This window comes from Ictidomys tridecemlineatus, chromosome 4 (genome assembly GCF_052094955.1).
Source record: "Ictidomys tridecemlineatus isolate mIctTri1 chromosome 4, mIctTri1.hap1, whole genome shotgun sequence".
Classification (NCBI taxonomy): Eukaryota; Metazoa; Chordata; class Mammalia; order Rodentia; family Sciuridae; genus Ictidomys; species Ictidomys tridecemlineatus.
Window position 1 is genome coordinate 161,059,748 of NC_135480.1, and position 23,585 is coordinate 161,083,332.

Consider the following 23,585-nt stretch of genomic DNA (forward strand, 5'->3'; position numbering starts at 1 on the left):
ATTATTTTTAAAAAATGGAGATAAAGAATAACAATGACTTAACAATTTAAAAGCAAGTAAAATTACATGATGCTGGGCGTGGTGGCGTACACCTGTAATCCCAAAGCCTCAGGAGGCTGAGGCAGGAGGGTTGCAAGTTCAAAGCCAGCCCCAGCAACTTAGTAAGGCCCTGAGCAATTTAGTGAGACCCTGTCTCAAAATAAAAAATAATAATGGCTGGAGATGTGTCTCAATGGCTAAATACCCCTGGGTTTAAAACCCAACCAAATAACAACAATAAAAAACAAAAACCAAAACAATAACAACAAAAAACCATGATGATGGTGAGGGCCATGATAGGGTATAGAATTCTAAAGTTTATCCTGGAAAGGATACTGATCTTCTTTTTGATTTAAAAAATTGGTCTTTCTGAAAAATCTGAAGAATATAATTATCTTACATTTATAAAGTTTAAAAAAACTTTATTGTGTATTTCTAAACATGTTTTCTACCTTTACATTTGATTTTTAAAATCTAATAACATCTTTTGTTTCCCTTCCTGAGTGGTGATTCTAAAACACATCAGGAAAAACAATTGCTAGGAATTATGGTTGTTGATGGTAGGACTCTCTGGGAGGGGAACATGGCTGAAAATATCAAACCCAAGTGGCCTGGGCATCTGCAGGTGGCTGGGTGAAATGCAGCTGGTTCTTCCCACTGAGTGTAATGATGGAATGTTGGCTGGGGAGAAACTGATTCAGCTGGCTGTACCTTCTGTATGGCCAAAGAAAGTTGAGTTTTGACCTGGTCTCAGGGGTATGGAAGAGGAGCTGCCCTTTTGAAACATGAAGTGCTCCAAAGAAAAAAGCAAATAGTTTGTGAGAGAAATAATGAGGGCGAAAAGGCAAATTATGCATCTGCCTCCTCTGCTGGAGAGTGTGTAAGAGCAGAGCCCAAGCACTGCATCTTTGAATCACCAGGGCTTGACACTAGCAGGCCCCCACCTGGGTGCATATCTTAAGCAGGGTAATGCTGAAGTGACTGATGTGATGGCCTGGTGGTGATCAGTACAGGCACTTTTCTCTGGCCAGGAGTGCTCACTTCAGTGAACCCTGTTGGGTTGAGGTTCCCCAGGGGGCAGCCTGGAACAAGGTGAAATTCCAGTACTTGACAGGAGAGGGCAGCCTTGGGATCCTGGGTTCAGCAATGGAAAGTCAGAAACTGGGAGGGGAGGGCCTGACAATGTTGGTGAACTCATCCTGGTGAGTTCTTCTTCCACATTTCCCATGCCTTTTGAAGAGAAAGACCCTAAACCATTATACTCTTATTAAACCAGATGTTGTAGTTTGAATCCTGAATTGTACCCCCAAAGCACTTATGTTGAAAGCTTGCTCCCAAGCCTATGACACTATGGGGAGGTGGTGGAACCTTAGGAAGAGGGACCTAGTAGAAGGGTTTTAGACCATGGCAGGGTGGGCTCTTGAAGGGGAATATGAGGACCCAGTCCTTCCCTCTTTTTCTTTTTGTTTCCTGGCCAATGAATATCATAATCATGTAGCTACAGGCTCAAGCAACAGAGACCATGGACTGAAACCTCTAAAACTGTTGGACAAAATAAACCTTTCTTCCTTTTAAGTTGATTACCTTAGGTATTTTTCACAGTGACAAAAAGTTGACTAACACACTAGACAAATACATGTATGTTTAAATACACACACACACACACACACACACACACACACACACACACACATATACACCAGACATCCAGTTCTGGTGAAGTTGAGCTGACAGCACAATAAATAGTTTGTAAACACCCTTTGGGGGAAAATGACATTTTTCATAATAATTTGAAATGCAGATACAACTTGATTCAGAAAAATGATCATTTCAGTGTTATTTGAGTAGTAAAAAATCGAGGATATCATCTTAAAACTTCCAATGGGAAACTAGCCAAATAGTAAATCAATGTAAGTCAATGTAATGTTATATGGCTATTTAAAATCACAAGTTTATAGTGATACAGAAAATATTCATGAAATAACTTTAAATTTAGGCTTTACTTATTAATTGCAGTGCTAGCAAACTCAGAATCTTATGTGTAATTTAAATTTAGAATGAAAGATTTACATAAAAATAGCAATGCAATTTTATTTGCATAAAATATACACATTTTAAAATGTCGGTGAATTTTCACTGATGTTTATATCTAAATCCTTTATGCATTATTCTATGAGCAAATAGAAAATGCAGGTAATACTATGCAGAAACTTTTACACTCAATATTTTTGCTAATGATATCACTTAATATATTGGCAATGACATACATTGGTATAAACCTTAGGAAAGAAGCTTTTGGAAAAGAAATATATAAAATATATCATAGTCATTTTAATGTTAAAAATATTTAATCCATTATATGGCTTAAAGGCATTTATCCTAATAAAATAATTAAAAGAGAGAGATTTTCTGCATAACAAGAAATCTAAAAAAATATAAAAAGATTCTTTTAAAGGATAATGGTTAAACTGAAAGCAACAGGATGGAATATTTGGAGGTTTAAAAACACTTAGAAAATAGGTCACATAATTTACTAATTTTTAGTAATAAATGTCTCTTTTTGCTATGTACACATGGCTTCGGATGAAAAACATAAAAGCCCTATAGGAGGACAAAACTGACTGTTCACTAAGAAAACCAAAATATTTGAAAGAACATTAGAAAAATAAACTGTGTTTTAGTAGGTTAGGTGGTACTTTTCTTTAGACTCTCATTTGTTGTTATGATCTATATGTAATTTTAGACCAATGAACAAGGAGTGTCTTGCAACTTTACTAGAATAGTTATTTTTCAAACACATGGCAAAGATGCTAACTGAATACCTAACTTTTCTTAGCTTATAGGATTTTCTTTTTACGCTACAAAGAACTTTCTCTCTCTCTCTTCTTCCTTTTATTTTTTTTTAGACAAACATTGACAAAAAGGCTATTCTGAATGTGTAGCCAACAGAGCAAAGAGGTATTCTTTACATTAGGATAATTTCCTTTAAGGCATGTAACTTTGAAGGCATCCATCTGTCAGTCCTTCTGTCCGTTCCATAAGCATTTGTTAAGCCACTACCATGCAGTCGGGGATGTGCTAGGCTTTGGTGAGTGCTTGCCCTTGGGAAGTCTGCAGGCTTGTGGGCAGACACTCCGATGTGCAGAGGATCTATGGGAGTAAGAGCCCTAGCTCAGACCCACAGGGATTAGAGAAATAAGGATTTGAGCTGATACTGGAAAGGTTAAGAGAGCTTTCCAGGTAGAGAAGCAGGGTGGGCAGAAGAGGGAAGTTTCACAGGTGAGGGCACATTGGGACTCACTGGAGTTGCAGACAGTGGAGACCCAGGGTAGGGTTTTATGAACAGACAGTGTGGTGGACAGGATTTATTTCCCCCCTCAAATCCCAGCTTCTGCATTTACCAGTTGTGTGAACTCTGTGCCTTTCAGTATCCATATCTGAGGAATGGGGATGCTAATATATAACTCCATGATCATTGTCTTAAATGGAAAAAAATGTATGAATAGTATACATGGTGGACATTGTATGAAAAATGATAAATATGTGTTTTGTAATGAAAAGGTAGAAGACAACAATATTCAAGATACTTAAAGAGAACATAGATGCATTTCATTGGATTTCCAAACTCAAGTGTTAAGAGCCCTGCTCTTCTGGGAACATAAGGATAAAATCCTGTGTCTTTCTTTCTCGGGGGACTGCCATTCAGGGTCATGAGTGAGCCTACTTTTACTGTTGATAAGTTAATGTGATGGGAGAGATAATATCACTCCTCTCAATTTGGCTTACTATAGAGATTATTCATACCTAGAACTCTGGTGCACTTAATTGTAAGGAAAAAAACCCTTCATTTTCCTACTTCCAAAAAACCTAGACTATCATCACGGGCACAGGTAAACCAATGAAAACACCAAGGCTGCCAACATTTTCCGAGGAAATGGGATGTTTGTGCTGTCTCTGCTCATCCCAATCTGTCTTAAAATCCAAATCTTGCCTGAGGCTGGTCAGGGATATTAACTAGAATATGGAACAAAACCAACGTGAAACTATCAGAGCATCGAAGTCTTGTCTGAATTCTGAAGATTCATAATATGTGGTGACTACAGTTAAATAAGTGGAATTCTCCTAAAATATTTTCTAAAACATTAATTCTAAATGCAGATATGTGTTTCTGCTTATCTAGGAATGTCTTACTCTTCATTAAGTTCTCTGAAAAATAGAGTTGGTGAAACTGAATGGTTCTCCCAAGCCTTTGTTTTCTGTTGGTACTGCTGAATTTTGGGCTCAGAGAGCCTGGTCATGTCTTTACAGACTCTTGGAAGACAAAGTCAATGATGGAGCTCGTATGTACTTTTATGTAGCTCTCACTTACCCTACGGTGATGTCAAAAATATTACTTCCAACGGAGCTGGATACAGCCATGTCTCCTAGCCCTTTCCGAGCCACGATGACACTGGTGATAAGATCAGGGATGGAAGTCCCAGCAGCCAGGATGGTCAGACCCATAATCTCTTCACTAATGCCGATGGTCTCTCCAACCTATACGTCAGGACAGGGGAAAACGTAAGTGTTGCAAGTCACAAAACCATCCTAACCACAAACATTTCACCACAACCCATTTTAATGAGTTCCTTCTCTGTGTTGTGCTGAGGGCTGAGATAACAAAGATGAATGAACTACAATCATTGCCATAGAGGAGTTTATATTTTTATGACATTCAGACTCAAGAGATCAGCAATTTACGTGAAGATTAAGCAGATAATCTCAAATAAAAAAGAGCCACAGAGGGCTTGAGTGAAGCTACCATATGGTGTTTCCTAAAACCGAGGCAGGGATTCTGCAAGATTTGAGTTATGCAAGCCAACTGGACTATTGAACCCAGGGCCAAGCAGCACCAAGTCCTGGAATGTGCCCTTCAATTTACCATCAAAGATGAGGGACAGACACTCAGTGTTCCATTTGTTTTCCTTTAATATCTCTTATTGTCTGTACCACTCAAACATTTTTGGATTCCACCATTTCCACAGGAAAATTGATTTGGCGTGCGTTCAGGTTTGGTAATATGAAAAAGCAAAGCTGCTGTGTAGAGGCAAGAGCCAAGGAATCAGAGGACCTTGGCCCAAGGTCTGGTTTGGTATCTGTTAAGTGCTTAATCCACTGCTAACTGTTTCATTGTACAGTGTCTTCCGTTCTTGCTTTCTTACCCGATAAAGTGGTGTTGATAATATCTGCATTAACAAGGGGGTTGTGGGAACTGAATGATAATCTGTGGAAAATCCCTTCATAAGTATACATCACTATCAAAAAGTGAAATGGAGTTCACAGCAATTACATTTTCTTATGGTCTTTGTCTTTTAAGACTGATATTTCTTTGGGGAGGGTTGTTCTAGCCTCAGAAGCTCTTCCATTCTTTTGAGCAACTTGTCTTGTTGGGACTTATACAAATATTGAAAGTATTTTCTGGCGTTGACGAGTTGCAGTTCTGAAAATCTACATAATGCTTTCCATTTGGGCTCCAGCAGCCAACTTGATGACATCCAGAGGTTTTTTTTTTTTTTTTTTGAAAAAGTTTAAGGATAATGATAAAGGTCTTCAGGGAATAGAATACTCACTTCTTCTACTTTTTTTTATTTTTTAAGTTTATTTTGGCTCACAGTTTCAGAGGTTTTGTCCAAGGTCAACTGATTCCATAGCTCTGCACCCAAAGTGATGAAGAATATCGTGGCCGAAAAGCATGGCAGAGGAAAGCAGCTCAGAATATGACAGTGAGGAAGCAGAGAGAGCTCTGCTCACTAAGGACAAAATATAAACCCCAAAGTCATGCCCCAGTGACCCATTTCTTCCAGCTACACCCTACCTGCCTATAATTACCACCCAGTTAATCCATTCAAGTGGATTCATCCATTGCTTAGGTTCCAATTCTCATAGTCTATCACCTCTCAACATTCTGGCATTGTCTCATGCATGTGTTCTTGGGGGAAACTGCATATCCAAACCATAACAAATGAAACCTGTGTTTAATTCTAGCACTCCTAATTGTGTAACTTGGGGAAAAAATCACAAAACCTCTTACTTCTGGCTTCTTGACCTGTGCAATGAGAATGCTTCTAGTTCTTTTACATGGCCTCTTTTAAAAATATGTGTCCAGAAATTTATAGTCATTGAATTTTGAACACCATCTCTGGGGTTTGAAATATATGCTAGGCACGTACACCCCAGACAAAATTAGTGCCAAATATGCTTTTCTGTCTCACTGCATTATGCTTTCCCAGCCATAGCAAGTCAGTTACCTTTAGCAACCCAACAATAATTTTTGTTATTAAAACACTTTATAGACATGGGTTCAATCTCTAATTTAGTTAGAAAGTTAGCTCTTACCTGGTCCCAGCTGATTTCCCTACATACATAGAATACTTACTTCTGAATCTCCTTTTTTTCATTTATAAGTAACTTCTTGGCTCTTATTAGCTTAAAAGCATAGTTGAGAGCTTTATTTATTTTAATGGTCATGCTTGCTCAGAAACTGGTGAGCTGCCTTAGTTTACTATATGCTTGTGGCCCACAGATTTACTGCTTCCCATTAGAAAGTAAGGTCCTTGCCAATAGGATCCTTGGGCTCTATGTCCCTAATTTATAGAGCACAGCCTGGTAAATAGTAGGCTCCGAAGACCTGTTTGCTAAATGAACAAATCAATTCACATATGAAGGTTATTTCCATAGCATGTTTCCCCACTGATTCTTTTAGAAAAAGTTAAATAAAAATTTTGCACAAGAGTACCTTATTTGAGCAAAATGTTCTCCTTGATGTCTTATTTTTGTTATAATCAGAGTGAAATGTCAAAGACTATGAAGATGCTGACTAAATGATTGATGTACTAAGAAAGGTCTAATTTATTTAACATTTTAATTTACATTCTTAGGGAGAATTCTAAAGCAGGGATGGCTTCAAAAACCATTCGTATTTGGAGTTTGAGTGCTAGTATAGATAGGAAGGGCCAGAAATCGATGAGGAGTATGCTGGTGTGTTTAAGAGCGGTGGTTTGGGACAGAGAAAGTCCTGGGTGCATATTCTAGACTGTAATTCCAGGGCACAGGAGCCACCTTCTCTGGCTCTCAGTTTTTTCCATCTGTAACATGGTGTTAGTAGCATCTACTCAGAGTTGTTATGATGGTTATGCGTAATAATGCTTATAAAGTAAACAATATGGTGTCAGGCATAAAGTAAAGGATCAATGAATATCAGTTAGTATAACTCAGACATTACTTATTTTACTCTCCAAATTATGAGACTAGCTATCAGGGTTCTCCCAACATGGACAAGAGCTAGTTTACTGGGGTCAGCCACAGTGTGGGAAGTCACGTGAATAATGACATTTTCTTAACAAATAAGAATTTTCATTATACATTAAACCCCTGATGAATCTGGGTGGCTCTAGAACTAATATCACTGAAGAACTATTTTTTTTTGGAGGGGCACTGAGGATTGAACTCAGGGGCACTCAGCCACTGAGCCACGTCTCCAGCCCTATTTTGTATTTTATTTGGAGAAGGGTCTCACTGAGTTGCTTAGCACCTCACCATTGCTGAGGCTGGCTTCAAACTCGCCATCCTCCTGTTTCAGCCTCCTGAGCTGCTGGGATTATAGGTGTGTGCCTGGCAAGAACTGTTCTTCATAAGCATGTTTGGGTTACCCATCACTGAAGCTGATTTATGAAGAGCCAGAGGAAAGTTGAAGGTCACAGGGATGGGATCCTACCCTGATCAAATCAGGTTATGTAGATTTTCTATATTTTCTTCTAAATATTTGATAATTTTTGCTTTTAAACTTAGAACCATGATCTATTTGCATATGATATGAGGTAAGGATAAAAGTCAATTAATTATGGTGCATGGAAATCAGATTTTTCCAATGCCACTTGTTAAAAGAGTCTATTAACATGTGTTCTTGGCACATTTTATTTCAAATTGCAGTTTGATTTTATGTTAACAATTCTAAGACTATATTAAGCAAAGAATATAAATGGGCAGTTTGGCATTTATGTAGTATATAATCAAGATTAAAAGGATGAATTCTGGAATGTCCTGGGTTAGAATCTCAGTTCTGCTATTTATTCTCTATGTGACCTTGGCCAATTTTCCTATCAGTTTTAAGTTTAACTCATTTACCTGTACAGTGTATATAGTAATAGTGCCTTCTTCATAGGATTTGAACCTGTGTACGGGTTAATGTCAAGATTATAAAGACTGGGGCTGGGGCTATAGCTCAGTGGTAAAGCACTTGCCTAGCACCTGTGAGGCACTGGGTTCGATCCTAGCACCACAGAAGAATAAAGGTAGTGTGTTTATCTACAACCCAAAAATATATAAAAAAAGGTTATAAAGACAAAGAGATGTGAATTGCCCATCTTATAGTACATCATATAATAATGGTCTTCAAGGTTTCTTCATGAAACCTTGTATTTTATTCTTTCATTCATGTTTTTCGACTACAGTTACTGAGGTCATATTTTGTAATAAGCATTGCAACTGCACTGAGCTTAAAGTGATAACATTGAAAAATATTATTTTTATTAGCTGAAGCCCAAAGAAGCCATTTAGTCTCTAGGTCCTTTCTTGAGAGTCATCTGTGAAAGGCTGGTGAGAGCCATGCTGAGTGGCTTGCCCAAGATAAATACCATGAGTCAGGTACAATGTGACCTTCCTCTCAGCCCTGGGTTGGCTTGGCCTCCGGCAGGAAGCATTCAGGCTTGCCTTCCTTCATGTGGCTTTCTAGTGGCTCTACCAACTTGATTCCAGGCCACAGGGAAAGGTCCAGAGACGAGGGAAAGTTCAGTCCTGTAATCTTTAACTTGGTCAGTGTCACACTCAATATTGTTGTGACAGTTTCAGAAAGCAAACACATTGATGAACCAAGTGGCAACCAAGACTGAGAGGACATAAAGCAGATGGGTATCACCGTCCAGGTCTTACCTGATGTGCCCACCAGACCATCAAATAAGAGAAGGCTGCAATCCAGGTGATGGAGCCAAAGAATGTGATGGGAAAAAATTTCCTTGATGACTGAAAGACAACCAGAGGAGGCAAGAGTCAGAGCTACCAATTGTGATGGACCTGACAGTCTAACGCTAAAACCACCTGTGCAAACACTGTCCCCACAGTTCCTTCATTTTGGTAAGACTGGCAGTCAGAAGGCCTGAACTCTCTCTCCTCAAGTTGCATAAAATTCTTTCTTGGAAATGTGAAATTGGTGGAAGTGGAATAATTGCAATGCTGGTTCCTGGGTTGGAACTCTCTTATTAAAGAGAATACGTATTAGTTCCTACAGTTAGATGTTTAAACACCCTCTGCTCCCACCCTGTCTTAGGCCTGGTTTCTCAGTCTCTCCTTCTGACTGTTAACTACATCATATTCTCCATCCATCTCCTTCCCTCTTTTTAGATTGCTCACAAGTTCATCAGAATCAATTTCTACTTCTTACAAATGTTGTATCCTAATAATCCATATACCAGAAAACCTATGCAATTAATGACATTGAACAAGAAATGGAAAGGCTCAGTATGTTTAAAAATAGACTGGGTCATCTTATAGTCGCATTTATTATCAGGAAAGCTATCCAGGAGGCACTACAGTAGTTTATATAAATTCCTGGTGGTGGCCAGTTTCCCAGACACGGGACTCCATGTGTCAGCTGGAGAGGACAGAGGTGGAGATGCCCAACTGGGCTGATCTCCATTGGTGGGCAGGGGCAGGTCAGACCTTGTTGTTGGGGATGTTTTGTTCTCACCCCAAGCTATATAATGTCCAGTTCTGCTTCTTGCCTTGAACTTTGTACAATCTCAGGCTTCTATTTTGAGCACTTTGAAAGTTTTCTAGGATCATCAATAAAAAATTAGATACCCAAAATGCAGTGTTTCATACCTGGCCTCACCACACAGACATCCAGGCTTGCACTGAACTGTTCTGTAGATGCCCTTTGTGGAATATTTGGAATCTCTCAAAACATGCTCAGACAGCAGGAAGCTGTCTGAGAGTCTCTCACCTATTATTATCAAATATTTTTTATTTCAAAGCTTTCCATATTGAGAAAAAAATCCTCTCCTTTTTTTTTTTCACTTTGATAATGTCATCTAAGTTTGTCCAGAGAAAACAAATCCTGGAGTTGACCTGGATAAAAGTAAGTCAATTGTCTGAAGGGCTGACCTGGGGTGGTTACAAAGAACATTTTCTGCCATGGGTTTTTTTAAAAAAATGTTTTAATTATTGCATTATAGTTATACATGATAGCAGGGTTCATTTTGATATAATCATACATGCATGGAATATATATGCTTAAACACCCTCTGCTCCATTGCAGTCCCCAGTACTACCTGGTTTCCTTTCCTTGTCTCTCCCCCTAGTCAATTTCATTCCATGTTCCTCCCTTTTCATGTATCTCCCTCCAACAGTCTCCATTGCTCCAAACTAGGTTTATGTTCTCTATTAATTTCAAGTTTTCAGTAAATGTTGTTATCACTCACATAGTCCTTAAATTTTATAATCATTGTTTTTCTCTCTAAATGACTGCTGCTTTTTTGTCCATTCATTACCTGGGATGTCTGAAAGATCAAGAGGACTTGATTAAATTGTGGGAGGACATCAGGCCACAGCGAGTAACCAAAACCTTCCCCTTAAGTGCTTCCCTTGTTCCTTCCATTTCTTAGAAGGAAAATATTTTGGGCAAGGACTCAGGTCCCTGGGAACACTTCTATGGGTAATGGGGGAAAAATATTTTTTAAAGGAGACTGAGACACAGCCCTATTTTGTATTTATTTAGAGACAGGGTCTCACTGAGTTGCTTAGTGCCTTGGTTTTGAACTTGTGATCCTCCTGCCTCAGTCTCCTGAGCTGCTGGAATTACAGGCATGTGCCATCACGCCTGATGAGAACTTTATTTCTGAAGGTAAATTTCTTTAAAGCTGGGACTACAGCTGGATTCTGGAGAGCAAATTTCCTGAGCTTGGGCTAAGAGATCAAGTTTTCCCAACAAGGCATCTAGCTGATTGGACCTCCCAACTCTTCCATCTGATCTTGAGTCACTGTCTCAGGGTTCTGCGTATTGCAAAGTTTCTGATCCGGGGTCCCGCTGTGTTACAGGGAACAGAAGGGCCCTTCTTGCCATGTGGGTCCACACATGATTTAAGCATTAACCAGTGCTTGATTCTGACCATTGCATGAGGAAAATGAAGAGCTTCTCCCTACTTTAAGGTGTAGCTTCTGTGCTGCATGTCCTGGGAGAGTCTTCATTTCATAGATTGCTCACTTTTCATTTGGCTCACTTACTAAATGTGTAATTGGTATTCATTTTCATATTTAATTTTTTTTTACCTTTGCACTTTTGCTCATTGAAGTGACTTCACAAGTCAGAATCAAATCACTTGAATTGATTTCTCATCTGAAAAATGGCATCACTGAACTACAGAATAATCCCAGGCAAAAGGTAGAAAGCAAGATATCAGTCTAAGAACTTAATGAAACTAAATTCAAACAAATCTGTTAGAACTTCTCTCATTCAATACATATGGGATAAAACAATATTGGGCCATTGTAAATTGAGGTGAAGTCACTTTCATCTCTTCTTCATGGTCTAGATAGTGTTTTAGGTATATACATATAAAAGAACTTCTCTCATTCAATATTTAATGCTGTGATTATTAATCAAGAAGCTAATTAGTAATTAATGGGCATCAGAAATTACCTAATGTTATATTAGGGCATCATTAAAAGAGGTTTAAAATCAAATGTGTGAATTTTCAGGGTCTTCATGAACTAAGGGTAGGTAAAGGATGGGCACTTACTTTCCAACTAGTGATAAAATTCAAACTTGGTCTGCCTGACTACACTGCATGTATTCCTAACATGTATGTTACACTGATTCTTTTCTAAAGAAAAACCAATCGTGCTCAAAATACACCCGGCTATAGACATAATGATGATGATCATCATAATACTAGGCTCTGCTCTGAATGTCGGAAAATAAAAAAAGCACCAGGGAAACAGAGACTAGCATTCCAGCTGCATGGCCATCTGCCTCTCTAACCTCCCATATTGTTCCTGCTTCAGAAGTTTTGTGACCCTTCACGCATCAGCAGTTTGCCTTAAGTGTTTCCCTGTCAAACTACCTTGCCATGCCCAATCTCACAATCCAGGCATTCCTTCCTCTTCCATATTTTTATGGACCGTTCCCTTTCTTTGGACTCTATGACTTCATTCCAGACAGCACTTCCCTGTAGCACCTGTGAAGCTGTTTAGTTACCAGTCTCATTGGAAGGGAGAAAATATCCCTTCAAGCCAAAGTCTAACACATCAATGTATGTTTAGTCTCATCCTGACATCTGTTGGGATAGGCCTTGTACTAATTAGCAAATAAGCAAATTATGTCCATGTGCTGTCTATTCTGTTTCCAATGTAATGGTTTACTTATACAAATGACAGTGAATGTTCTCATTAGAAGCTTTTAGTACACCAGAGTGGTATTAGCTTGGCTTGAAAAAAGTTGCTGGACATTAGCTGGCTGCATAAATTGGCCATATTCTTACCTATTTAAATTCAACAAACATCCATTCAGCATCTACTCTGTGCAAGGTTCCAAAGTATATGGTTTTTCCTTGTGGGGGTTGGGATGGGTGAATGGGGGTCTTGCTATGTTGCCCAGGCTGACCTTGAACTAGTGATTCTCCTGCCTCATCTTCCTGAGTAGCTGGGGCTATAGGCCTGTAACCTACCACACCCAGCTTGGAATATGCATATTTAACAAAGTTCCCCACAAAAATCCCATTAAGATTAAAAGTGTGGTCCCTGGATTAATATGACTGGTTCTGAAATCTCTTCTCACAGATTACCAGTGATGTGCCCTTAGACCAATTACTTAATCCTCTTAAGCTTTTATTTTTTTATTTTAAAAATGGTAGAAATATAAAAATCTAGTTGTTCTGAAGATTTTACATACATAAAAGTTCTAACAAAGTGACAGGCACATAATAATTGTAGCTGTTATTAGATTTATAAAGCTTCATTTTATTTTTTAAGGAATGAGGAAACTGACATGTGGGGAGGTGTCAGTGACTGTGGAGACGTGGTCTAGAGCCTTGGCTTTGCCTCTTACTTGGTTGATTGTGTTTGGACAAGCTGACTAAACCTCTCTGGGTCTCAATCACTTCGTTCTTGCTATAGCTGTGGTTGGCTCATAGTAGGCACTCAATAAATACTTGGCAACTGAATAAATGATAGACATTGCAAATATCGAGCTGTGTTCTCAGATTCCTTTTCAGCTGTAGTGTATTCTGTTTTCATAAATCATGAGATACATTCCTGTTTTGTAAGAACATCCGTGCTAGAAGAGAAATTCGGGAGTCTTTATTTTGCTTTTTATTTTCAACTTTTCACCAAAAACATGTTCATCATTAAAGTTTACATTTTAGTTGTTTTACTTTTAAAACAAAGTCACTAATTTAAGAAAACTATAAATGTGAAGCTCATATTAATTATGTGAGCTGAATGTGTACGTGATCCAATAAACACTGTCAGGTAATTTGCATATAAATGAAGTGGAAATAAAGACAAGTGGGAGTACTATTTACACTGAAACTAGAAGTATACAAACATGTTTTCCTTGTAATTATTGTTAAGGTTTGGGATGCTTGTCTCTAGGAGTAATTAAAAAAAAAAAAAAACACTGAAAAGGCAGAGCTGCCAGGCCTCAGGATTGCCAAATATCTCTTTCTAATTTTCTCCTCTTTTTGCTATCCATGGACATTTTCTCAGGATCTCTTTGTGGAAGCATATGAGGCCTATGGTAGGGATGCATAAATGACCACAAGACTTGGTTGCTCTTCTCATCAAGAGGAGAGGTCTATCTCCTTACTCTTAGAGTCTAGCCTGGCTTTATGACTTGCTTTGATCAGTAAATGTGGTGTCAATAACAGTGTATAAATTCCAAACTAGATCTCAAAAGGGCTTTGCAGCTTTTATTCTTGCTGCTCTTGGCATTTTACCATCTAGGCTGGCCTGCTCAAGGATTAGAGGCCACGTGGAGCAGGGATATACTTCCTGCTCAAATACCCTCATGTTAACCAGCAGGCGCAGCAGAAGAATTGTCTAGCTGAGCCAAACCAATCTGCCAGGTCACAATATTGTGGATTAAAATTGCTTGTGGTTTTAAGGTTGGGGTATTGTGTTATACACCGAAGGAAAGTGAGAGACAATAAAATCTAACAAGACTCTTCTGCACTAGCATGATCAAGAGGCATCTTAATGGCCTTTGTATCAACTGGTATGGTTTCTTTCACTTGGCATATCATGTTATGTAGAGGAATCTACTTCCAAACCAGTATGTTTTGACAATAAACTGGGACTATCTTGGGAAATTTGGGATATAAGGTTACCTTAAATTTGCAATATTTTATCAATGGTTATCTTTTTGTTTGTGCTGTCCTTAATCACAGACTGTTATGGCTAACATTTTGCCTTGAGATTTTCCAACCCTTTATTCACAGTAGAGGAAAAATATGGACCAGAGTTGAAAAGTGCCTTTTGTAAAGCTACTCACACCCACTGTAGAATGTGGCAGTCAGGAGACCTGGGTACAAGTCCAGCTCCTTTTACTAATGCAGTGAAATAATCTTGCCTTGTAATTGGCTGCATATGAGCATGCCTTGTTTCCTCTACTGAACTTAGAAATTGTGAATTTTGTGTCTTTATATCTCTCAAAGGGCCAGGCCCAGCTCAGAATATAACAGGTATTCAATAAATATTTGCTGCAAAAGTTTTAAAACAACCAAATACTCCTCATAAAAATCTTATTCCTGCTTAGAATAATGCATAGTATGTATACTCAGAAAAAGACACAAACATTCTAGTAGGTCCCATGGTTGGCACTTGGGGAACAATGAGGAAAAGCCCATTGGCCACCTGAGCCCAGGGGACAGGGGCTGGCCCTCAAGTGTGGGCTGCACAGGGAAGGACAAGTCTGTGGTGCAGAGCAGTGCACCATTTTCCTGGATCGTTCTCCACAGTATCACAGCATTGGCCACAGCAATTGTCACGCTCCAGGTGACTGCTGCCTTGGTTAATTCTGGTTTGTTTTCCAGGAGTTGTTATTGGGGAGTTTTTGATGTTCTCTCACAAGCTTCCTTGACCCTTTGGCTCAATACAGGCTGAACATTTTGCCTGCCTTTGCTCTAAGAGTTCAGCCCAACCCTGAGAGCCCAGGGCCTGCGGTTATTGGCATCTTCTTCCTGTTCCCACACAGCTTCCTGGTTGCCTCTGTGGTTTGTGCTGACACCCTCTTAGCTAGTCAGCCCTCTCTCCTGTGAGGGTCATGGCACACTGGGCCATCTGGAGGGATTAGAAAGCCATAGCTATCTCCCTGATTTTCCTCCCTGGGGCAAACAGAAGTTCTGGAACAGCATAGAAATGGAGAGAGAGAGAGAGAGAGAGAGAGAGAGAGAGAGAGAGAGAGAGAGAGAGAGAGAGAGAGAGAGACTGATTTAAAAATATCAGTGTGATGTAAAGCAAGGGCAAAAAACAACTCCATCAAAAAAAAATAATAATAACCCCAAAAGCCATATACACAATACAAACAAATAAAAAACAAACAAACAAATCCCAAACATCTCTAATTATTTGATTGTGTTTTCAGGAAGCCAGGCCTTTGTATAGGATAGATGCTCTGCAGTTGTGTTTTACATAAAGAAACCTAAGTGCCACCTTAATATTTGGGTTTGAGTTCTTCCACAAGGGGGTCCTTTCCTGGTGTATACTGCATAAGAAATGGCTTTCTATCATGCTGGGTTATTTAAAGTCCAGGCTAATGATTTTTTTTTTTTTAACTGGGGATTGAACTCAGGGCACTCAACCACTGAGCCACATCCTCAGCCCTATTTTGTATTTTATTTAGAGACAGGGTCTCACTTAGTTACATAGTACCTCGCTATTGTTGAAGCTGGCTTTGAACTCACAATCCTCCTGCTTCAGCCTCCCAAACTGCTGGGATTACAGGTGAGCGCCACCTCACCTGGCTAATCCAAGCTAATGAGATGGGATTTTTCTCTTTTTTTTCTCCTTTAAGTGAGGAAAGTAGGATCATCAAGGGACTCCTGAAGATTTATGCTAAATTATGCTTGATGTTACCATAGTATTCTATTCCAAATGAATTTAGAAATGATTTTTTTCCCCTGATTCCCACTTTCTGATGTCATGATATATGAGAAGTCATGTGTTCACACAGACCTTGGTCTGAAGCTCAGTTCTATCCTCTAGAAAGTGGGCAGGGGTAAGTCTCTCTCTCTCTCTCTCTCTCTATATATATATATATATATATATACACACACACACACACACACACACACACACACACACACGTATATATATATGTATATATATGATCTGTTTCTCTCTCTCTACCCTAGAGGTTTTCTGAGATTCCACAATATAACTTACTAAAAATACTTAGTGCAGAATCTGCTGCATGGTAGGCATATGCTTTTCTTGAGTGGATATGTGTGAAGTGTCATGAAAGAGAGTAGAGCTGTTTCTCCTTTACTTCTCATTAGTTCTTTCACCTCTAAGATAAGCACTAATGGCCAGGAACCATTAATTGGCCAGCAACTCAGATTGTACTTTGCTGACCATAAGACAGTGCTGTGTTCACAGCACCCTGTATATCTGGTAGATCATCTTGATTATACAAATGATAATAATAAAGGATGAGGAGGATCACACATGAAGGCATTTTCACTACACAAATGCATTTCTTTAAATTATTTTTTGAGTTAAGTGAATAGTCCATGTATATTGCCAAAAGAAAATTCTAGGAAAAGTGAATCACCCTTCTGTCCAGACCTATAGGTGTGCTTCTCAGAAGCAATCACTATGGTTATTTTAAAATACGGTTGCAAGTTCTTTGACACTCTTATCAAGAGTGTCATATGCTATATGTGACTGATATATTCTAGGTAAACTTTTTTTTTTATCTCCACCCCTTTAATCACCACAGGATGACTGCTTTGGCCAGTAGAGTATAGTTACTATATAACTTCTGAGACTAGGACATCAAAGACCACAAAGCTGCCTTTTGCTTCTGGAACACTCACTCTTGGAGCACTGACCTCTTATGTAAGATATTTGACTATCCCGAAGCCTCCATGCTGTGAGGAAGCCCAAGTCACATGAAGAGGCCACGTTGAGGCATGCCAGTCAACAACCCCAGCTGAACCTGGCTTTTTAATCATCCCAGCCCAGGTGCCAGAAATATCAGCTAATTTGCCTCCAGGTGACTGTAGCTCCCAGCTATGAGTCACCTCAGCCACTCAAGCCTTTCCAGCTGAGGGTCCAGACACTGTGGCATAGAGGCAACCATTCTCTAGTGTGTCCTACTCCAATTCCTGATCCACAGAGTCCATGAGCAGAACAACATGGTATTTGTTTCATAAGTTCGGGGGTGGCTGGTTATGCAGGTCTGGTAATCTGAACAGTCTCTGCACATTTCTCTGTCCAGAGAAATGTCAGGTCTATGTAAGAATTCACATTTATCTGTATCACCTCTCCTCTTCCTTATGACCAGGGACTTTGTCTTCAAAAATACTTTACTCACAGGTTTGCGAACGTCAGGTAAGGTGATCCAAAGAGGAAACACTATGGGGAAGACGATCAGGAAGGTGACCTGCTTGCGGGTTTCGGAAGGCCAGGCAAGGCTCAGGGGCTGGTCGTCGTCCTCCTCAGCTGTCTCTGTGGTCTGCTGTAGAAGGAGATATAAAATGTAAGCAACCACGAGGACAGTGACACAGGCCTCAGAAAGAAGTCCACAGTGAGGGAGGGAAGTTCCAGACCTCATTAGGACTTTTCCTGAGCTGCCCCAGCTGCTTCACACACGTACTTTTTGGGTTTGTAAGAGAACCCAATCTGAGTGTGTGCCAATCTGAGTCCTAGGAACAAACAGTAAATCACTCAACCAGGAGCATTTAAGAACTTTTTTTTTCTCCTTGAACATTCCTCAGCTTCTCACTTTTGTCAACTGATTATTCAACATGGGCTACAGCTTCAGTTCAGGAACTTTTTTATGAGAAATATTTGCAGAGCAACAGACCAACAACCTCTATCTCTCATTTCCCGTCTCCTTGAGGGCTATGCCAGGGGATTCTGAATCCTTGGAAGGAAAAACACTGGTAAAAATTAAAACTCCTTTTTTTTTTTCCCTTGTGCTAATTTTTGGCAGACACATGAAAGTCACTGCAGAAACAGTTCAGTAATAATACTGAGGGGGTTCAACTCCCTCCTGCTGGCCTAGGATTGCTTAAACTCAGTGATTCTTGTGTGTGTGTGCGCGTGTGTGTGTGTGTATGTGTGTGTGTGTGTGTGTGTGTGTGTGTTAACCTGCTTAATCACCTGTTGAATTCTAAATGATTTCACTTGCAGCCAAAGGCTTATAGTGCAGATACATGCCTCCTGCCCCAGAGAAATGGAGGGTAGAAGTCAAGCAAGCCGCTGGGCCTGTACGGGGCCTCAGAGCCAGGCAGTAAAGGTCCCACTCTGATTTGGGAGCACAGCCAGTGTTTGACTTGCCAGCCAGCAGCCACTGCAGTCAGCAGCTTCCGCAGTCCCAGAGCTGGAAGAGATGAAAGGCAGATCCGCCCGGCAGGATGACCATTAGCCTGTCAGATGGGCCCCAGAGCCTCCAAAACAGCACTGCAGACACCATCCATCACTCCCTTCCCCGCTTGTTTAAAAATGAAAGTGCAGCAGTAGGACCAAGCATTAGATCTAAAAATATCAGCAGGAACTTTTCCACTGAGGCTTCCTTTTGAGACCAGAGAAACAGCCTGCGCAGGCTTCACAGAGCCCCTGCCCTCTGTGGCCCCGCTTCCAGCATCACAAAATATCCAAGCAGTAGTAGTGACCCTCCAGCATTTGTGGCCCTAAGGGGGTGGCAGGTGGGGCAGGCTCCAGCCAGATGGCTTAGGACTCAACTAGAGGTCAGGGCTGGGTGGGAGGCCTGGTTTGTGGTATGCGAGGTTACATTTAGTCCCAAAGGCTTCAGAGTGATTTACACAATTGCCCCATTTCATCTCTCTCTGGACATTAAAATTAATAATAATAATGATAATGATAATAAAGGAATCTGAAGCCTTGATGAAAAAGAGTTCTTCTGCTTTGGTGTGTGACCTCGGCTGTGGGTTAAAGATTCTGCAAACTGCAAATGTGAAAGTGTTATGGGGATTAGGTAAACAAGTTGAATTGGAACAGTGTGCATTTTGGTCACCTGGATCCTCATTAACACACTTCTATCCTTTTGCTAATGCAATTCACTACTGGTCCATTCACTGTTGTCTTTACTCCATTCAAGGACTTCCCATCCCTGATGGGATTTTGGGGGTGCTGGCTCTTGACCCTATTCCATGTAATCTCCATTCTCTCGGAGGAGATGTAGCAGGTAAGCGAAATCCTTCAAGGCATCAGCTTGCTACAAGAATAATCTGGGTGTCACAGGACTAACGAGGGTTTAGGATAGGAGACCAGTGGGTTTTAACAGGTCCCATGTAGATATGATCTTTCTGGCTTAACCCAAATAAATGACCTTCCCCTTTTCCCTGGTAGATGCCCCAGAAATGAGCATGGGAAAATAGAGGTATGCATTGTTCCTTATAAGTGCCTTGTCTGGTTTTACTCCAGCAGAGGATTGGCTGCCCTGAAGACCCATTGAGCTGATCTGATGAGTTCATCAAGCTCCTCCCCCTTCCTGGGTGGCCTCCCTCTCCTCATCCTGTCCCCACTGTCATCCACAATCTAGCAACTTCTCTTTAAACTCCAGGCTAACCTTTTTTTTTTTTTTTTTGAGAAAATACAAAAGCAACTCTTTATGACTCATATCATTTTAATGACACCAACAGATGGTGACATTTCATCAATAACCCTTCTGCTTATAACCTACGGATTAGCTTCTTTCTCCATCTGCCAAAGTCACCAGGCAGGCAGTGCCACTAGCAAATAGTAGAAAATAATTGTCTGTTTAGATGCATAAGCTCTAAACACACTACTGTCCAATGCAAACAATTAGCTATATTGTGCGGTTTCCAAAAACTGCATTTGAGGTGGCTATCGCTAGGGCAGAAATGAACTAGAAGAGACTGTGCCTCAGGCCATGTAAACAGCTTTCTGTGAGCCTCTTGGGGACCAAGACCTGCTTCAGGGAGGTGCAGACGCCTAGAACCCCATGGTGGACTGAGGAGGTGTCCCTGGAGCAAGGCTGTGAGCACCCTTTAGGAGACATTGTCTCCATCTTCTTGCCAAATGAAACCTCACTCTGGCTCCACGGGTGACAGCTTGCAAGCTGGCTGGAGAAGTAGAAGAAAAACACTAAGTTTGGGGCCTGTTTTGCTTTGCCCAGGCTGCAATGCCAGCACCGTCTTGGTTTCAACTCTTGGTAGAGGAATCCACTGAGGTTTCAGCAGTGATTTTCTGGCTTTTCCCAGAGTTCGGGCCTGTGGGCTTTGACCTTGTGATGATCCAGTCTTACTTCCTATAGCTTTGGCAGAGTGTCCCCCAAAACAAAACAAAGCAAACTGGAGAGGGATACCACTGCAATCCAGAAGAAATTCAAGTGAATTTTGATATGAGGGATTAAAATAGTTGGATATCTGCTGGGATCTCTGCAGAAGCTCTAGAATTATGCAAAATCAGAGCCAGTGATGACGGCTATAGGGCCTTGTAACCTCTGATATGGAAAATCTGAGATGAAACCACACGGCCTTTTATTCCCACGTGGTGGGTGTTGTGCTGTTGTCAGGTCTTATAGCATGATGGGAAGAGCAGGTGGTAGAGAGTCAGGAATCCTGTTTCTGCTCAGGCTGTGGTTTCTTGGGCAGTTATTGACATCACCTGTCAGCCTTTACTAAACGCATTTAGGTGCAAAGCAGTGTGCCAAATTCTAGGAGTCTTGCTTTTAAGGAGTCTTGCATTTAGAAGGGGGAGGAAAAAAAATATAACCCCCAAGAATTTATTACTGATAAGTACAGGATTGCTGGCAGGAAATGAGGCAGTATACTTTGGATTTTTCTCCAATATCTATTTTTGTCTGCTATGAATTGAATTGTGTCCCCCATTCAAATTCATGTGTTGAAACCCTAACCTCCAGTACCTCAGAACTGTATTTGAAGATAAGGTCTTAAGAGGAGGCTAAATTTAAATGAAGCTGTTAGCATGGGCTCTAGACCAGATGTCTTTATAAGAAGAGGAGATTAGGACACACAGAGACACCTGGGGTATGTATATATGAGGAAAGGCCACATGAAGAGGAGGACACAGCAAGAAAACCAGCATCTGCAAGCCAAGAAGAGAGATTCAGAGGAAATATGTCCTCCCAGCAATTTGACCTTAGACTTCCAGCCTCCTGATTGTGAGAAAATGAATTTGTGTTATTGAAACTATCTAGTCTGTGGTATTCTGTTATGGCCGCCATGAGCAATCAAATCTACTGCTTGGTAAGCAGAAAGTCCACCTCTACTGAGGCCCGGAAGACAGACTTTGCTTCTCAGCCTTCCCAAGTGAAGCTGTGGATATGTGATTAAGTTCTGGCCAATGGATGTAATCAGTATCCTCCATAACTTCCTTTAAAGGATCAGTTCTGTCCTTACTTCCTCCTTTTTGTTAGCTGGAATGGAGACATTTTGGCCAGTGAATGAGCAACCATCTTGGACCATGAGGTGGAGGCAAGAGGATCACAAGTTCAAAGCCAGCCTCAGCAACTTAGTGAGGTCCTAAGCTACTTAGTAAGACTCTGTTTCAAAATGAAGAATAAAAAGGGCTGGCTCAGTAGTTAAGCACCCCTGGGGGTTCAATTCCTGGTTAAAAAAAAAAAAAAAGCCATAGTCCTGAAAATTGACTTCAGAGAGACAGTAAACTATTTATTTAAGCCCCTGTCATTTTGAGAGTTAGGATAAGGTCACAGTGGAACCTTATCCTAACCGATCCAGTATTTTTTTTGTGAGGATTCAAGGGAGAAGTCTCATTTCTCAGCATGAGGAAAAGTCACGCTTCGTTTGAGAAGCATTAAAAAAATCTTAGACATACTGTTCATAAGGCAACTGAGTCTATTCTTTCTTTGCTTTGTCCACTGGGGAGTTCAGAACAAATGTGCAACCCCCTCCACAGTCACAGTATTGGAATCTGTGCCCCTTTACTCCAGTTTCCCTATTTTCCTTTCATCTTCATCCTTTGCTGTATTTTCTCAAAACTATTCACTTTCCCCTTTTTTCATCAGATGTTGCTTTACATGCAACCTTGAATTGTTGTGGTGTGGCAGACTTAAGTAAATAATAAAACTATTTAGTGATCTAATAAACATTTTGTTAGTCCTAAAGGTTGATATCTGGAGGTATGGCATCAGAACATCTACAGAAGATGGAATAGTTCTTAGTGTCAGAATCTTCTGTGAGGTCTCTAGAGTGATAAATTTGTTTTATTTGTATTTGTCTAGTGAACAGGAGGGGCCTGGGTGGCCTAGGATCATGAGCATCTATTATCCACCTTCTTTACCTGTGCACCTCATGCTCTGGTGTGGATGGCTTGCCCCAGAATAGGCCTCAGGTCTCCAGTGGAGGGGTCTGGACTGGATTCATTAGTTCAGAGTTTGCCTCTAAAGCCAGAAAACTACTTCTAGGAAGCAACTCCATTTCTCATTTTTTTGTCTCCTTACGATTCCAGTGGGAGGGTGAGCCCACTTTAATGTGATCTTTCTATCAGATAATTCAAATGAAAATTCAGGAAATGTCTGAAAACAGGCCACGTTCCAGATTCAATTTTAGGATGGGTGATCATATCCCATTCCCTGTTCACAGGGCACAGCCTTGGAGATCACTTGGACCTGCTGAGCCCAGCCTGACTGGGGTTTGATTTGGATCAGAATTGAAGTTTTTGACTTCTCTGTACCCCATGGACAGGAAGGACCCCTGGCTTATTGAGATTTTCGATCCCATTTGATGGATGAAGACCGTGGGAAGAAGGATATGGGAAGAAGGTCACACTGCCAGGCCAGACCTGTGTGGCTCCAAACTCCCATTTCTTTCCCATTCTAAACTGGTTCTTTTCCTCAGCCCTAAAAAATCGGTACGCATGTGCTTTATGCTCAATTATACCAGGCTTCTTCCCAGGTTTATTTTGCAATAAACTTGACCTATTTTTTTTTTTAAAGTTAGCTAAACACTAAGCACTGAATTGACATTTTTTTTTGTTGTTGTTGTTGAACCTAAAACTAATTTCTGGTGGTTTTGGGGGCCCCCATTTCTATAAAAACCTGTTAAGAAACACACGAACATTGCATTTATTCCATTTCCTAAGCATCATGTAGGATCCACAGCAGCATCGAAGGGACACAAAGGGCAGATTTGGGGTTATGGATAGGAGGAGCTGTGGTGATGCCCTCTTTTTTCCTGCAGCACTTTGAGTGATATCTCTGAGGTGCACATTTAAAAATGTAATACAGGTGCTGATAAGACACCAGGGAATAGCAGGCTTTCAAA

The 23,585-nt window shown here is 40.5% G+C and overlaps 1 protein-coding gene and 1 non-coding gene across 5 annotated transcripts in view; one reads left to right on the top strand and one right to left on the bottom strand.

Annotated features, from left to right (window-relative positions):
• The window catches only part of Slc24a2 (solute carrier family 24 member 2), a 214,460-nt gene that overhangs the window by 7,563 nt on the left and 183,312 nt on the right, over positions 1-23,585 (bottom strand). For all 4 annotated transcript variants that reach the window (XM_021733688.3, XM_078047692.1, XM_005335902.5 and 1 more), the window contains 3 exons: positions 17,666-17,809; positions 9,007-9,096; positions 4,409-4,575 (listed from right to left, as the gene is read on the bottom strand). In XM_021733688.3, coding sequence (XP_021589363.1) covers positions 4,409-4,575; positions 9,007-9,096; positions 17,666-17,809 — 401 coding nt within the window. The remainder of the gene's footprint in view (positions 1-4,408; positions 4,576-9,006; positions 9,097-17,665; positions 17,810-23,585) is intronic.
• On the top strand, positions 11,577-11,669 carry LOC120890166 (small nucleolar RNA SNORA20). The gene has a single exon (XR_005734414.1). It is a non-coding gene; the product is annotated as a small nucleolar RNA SNORA20 (small nucleolar RNA).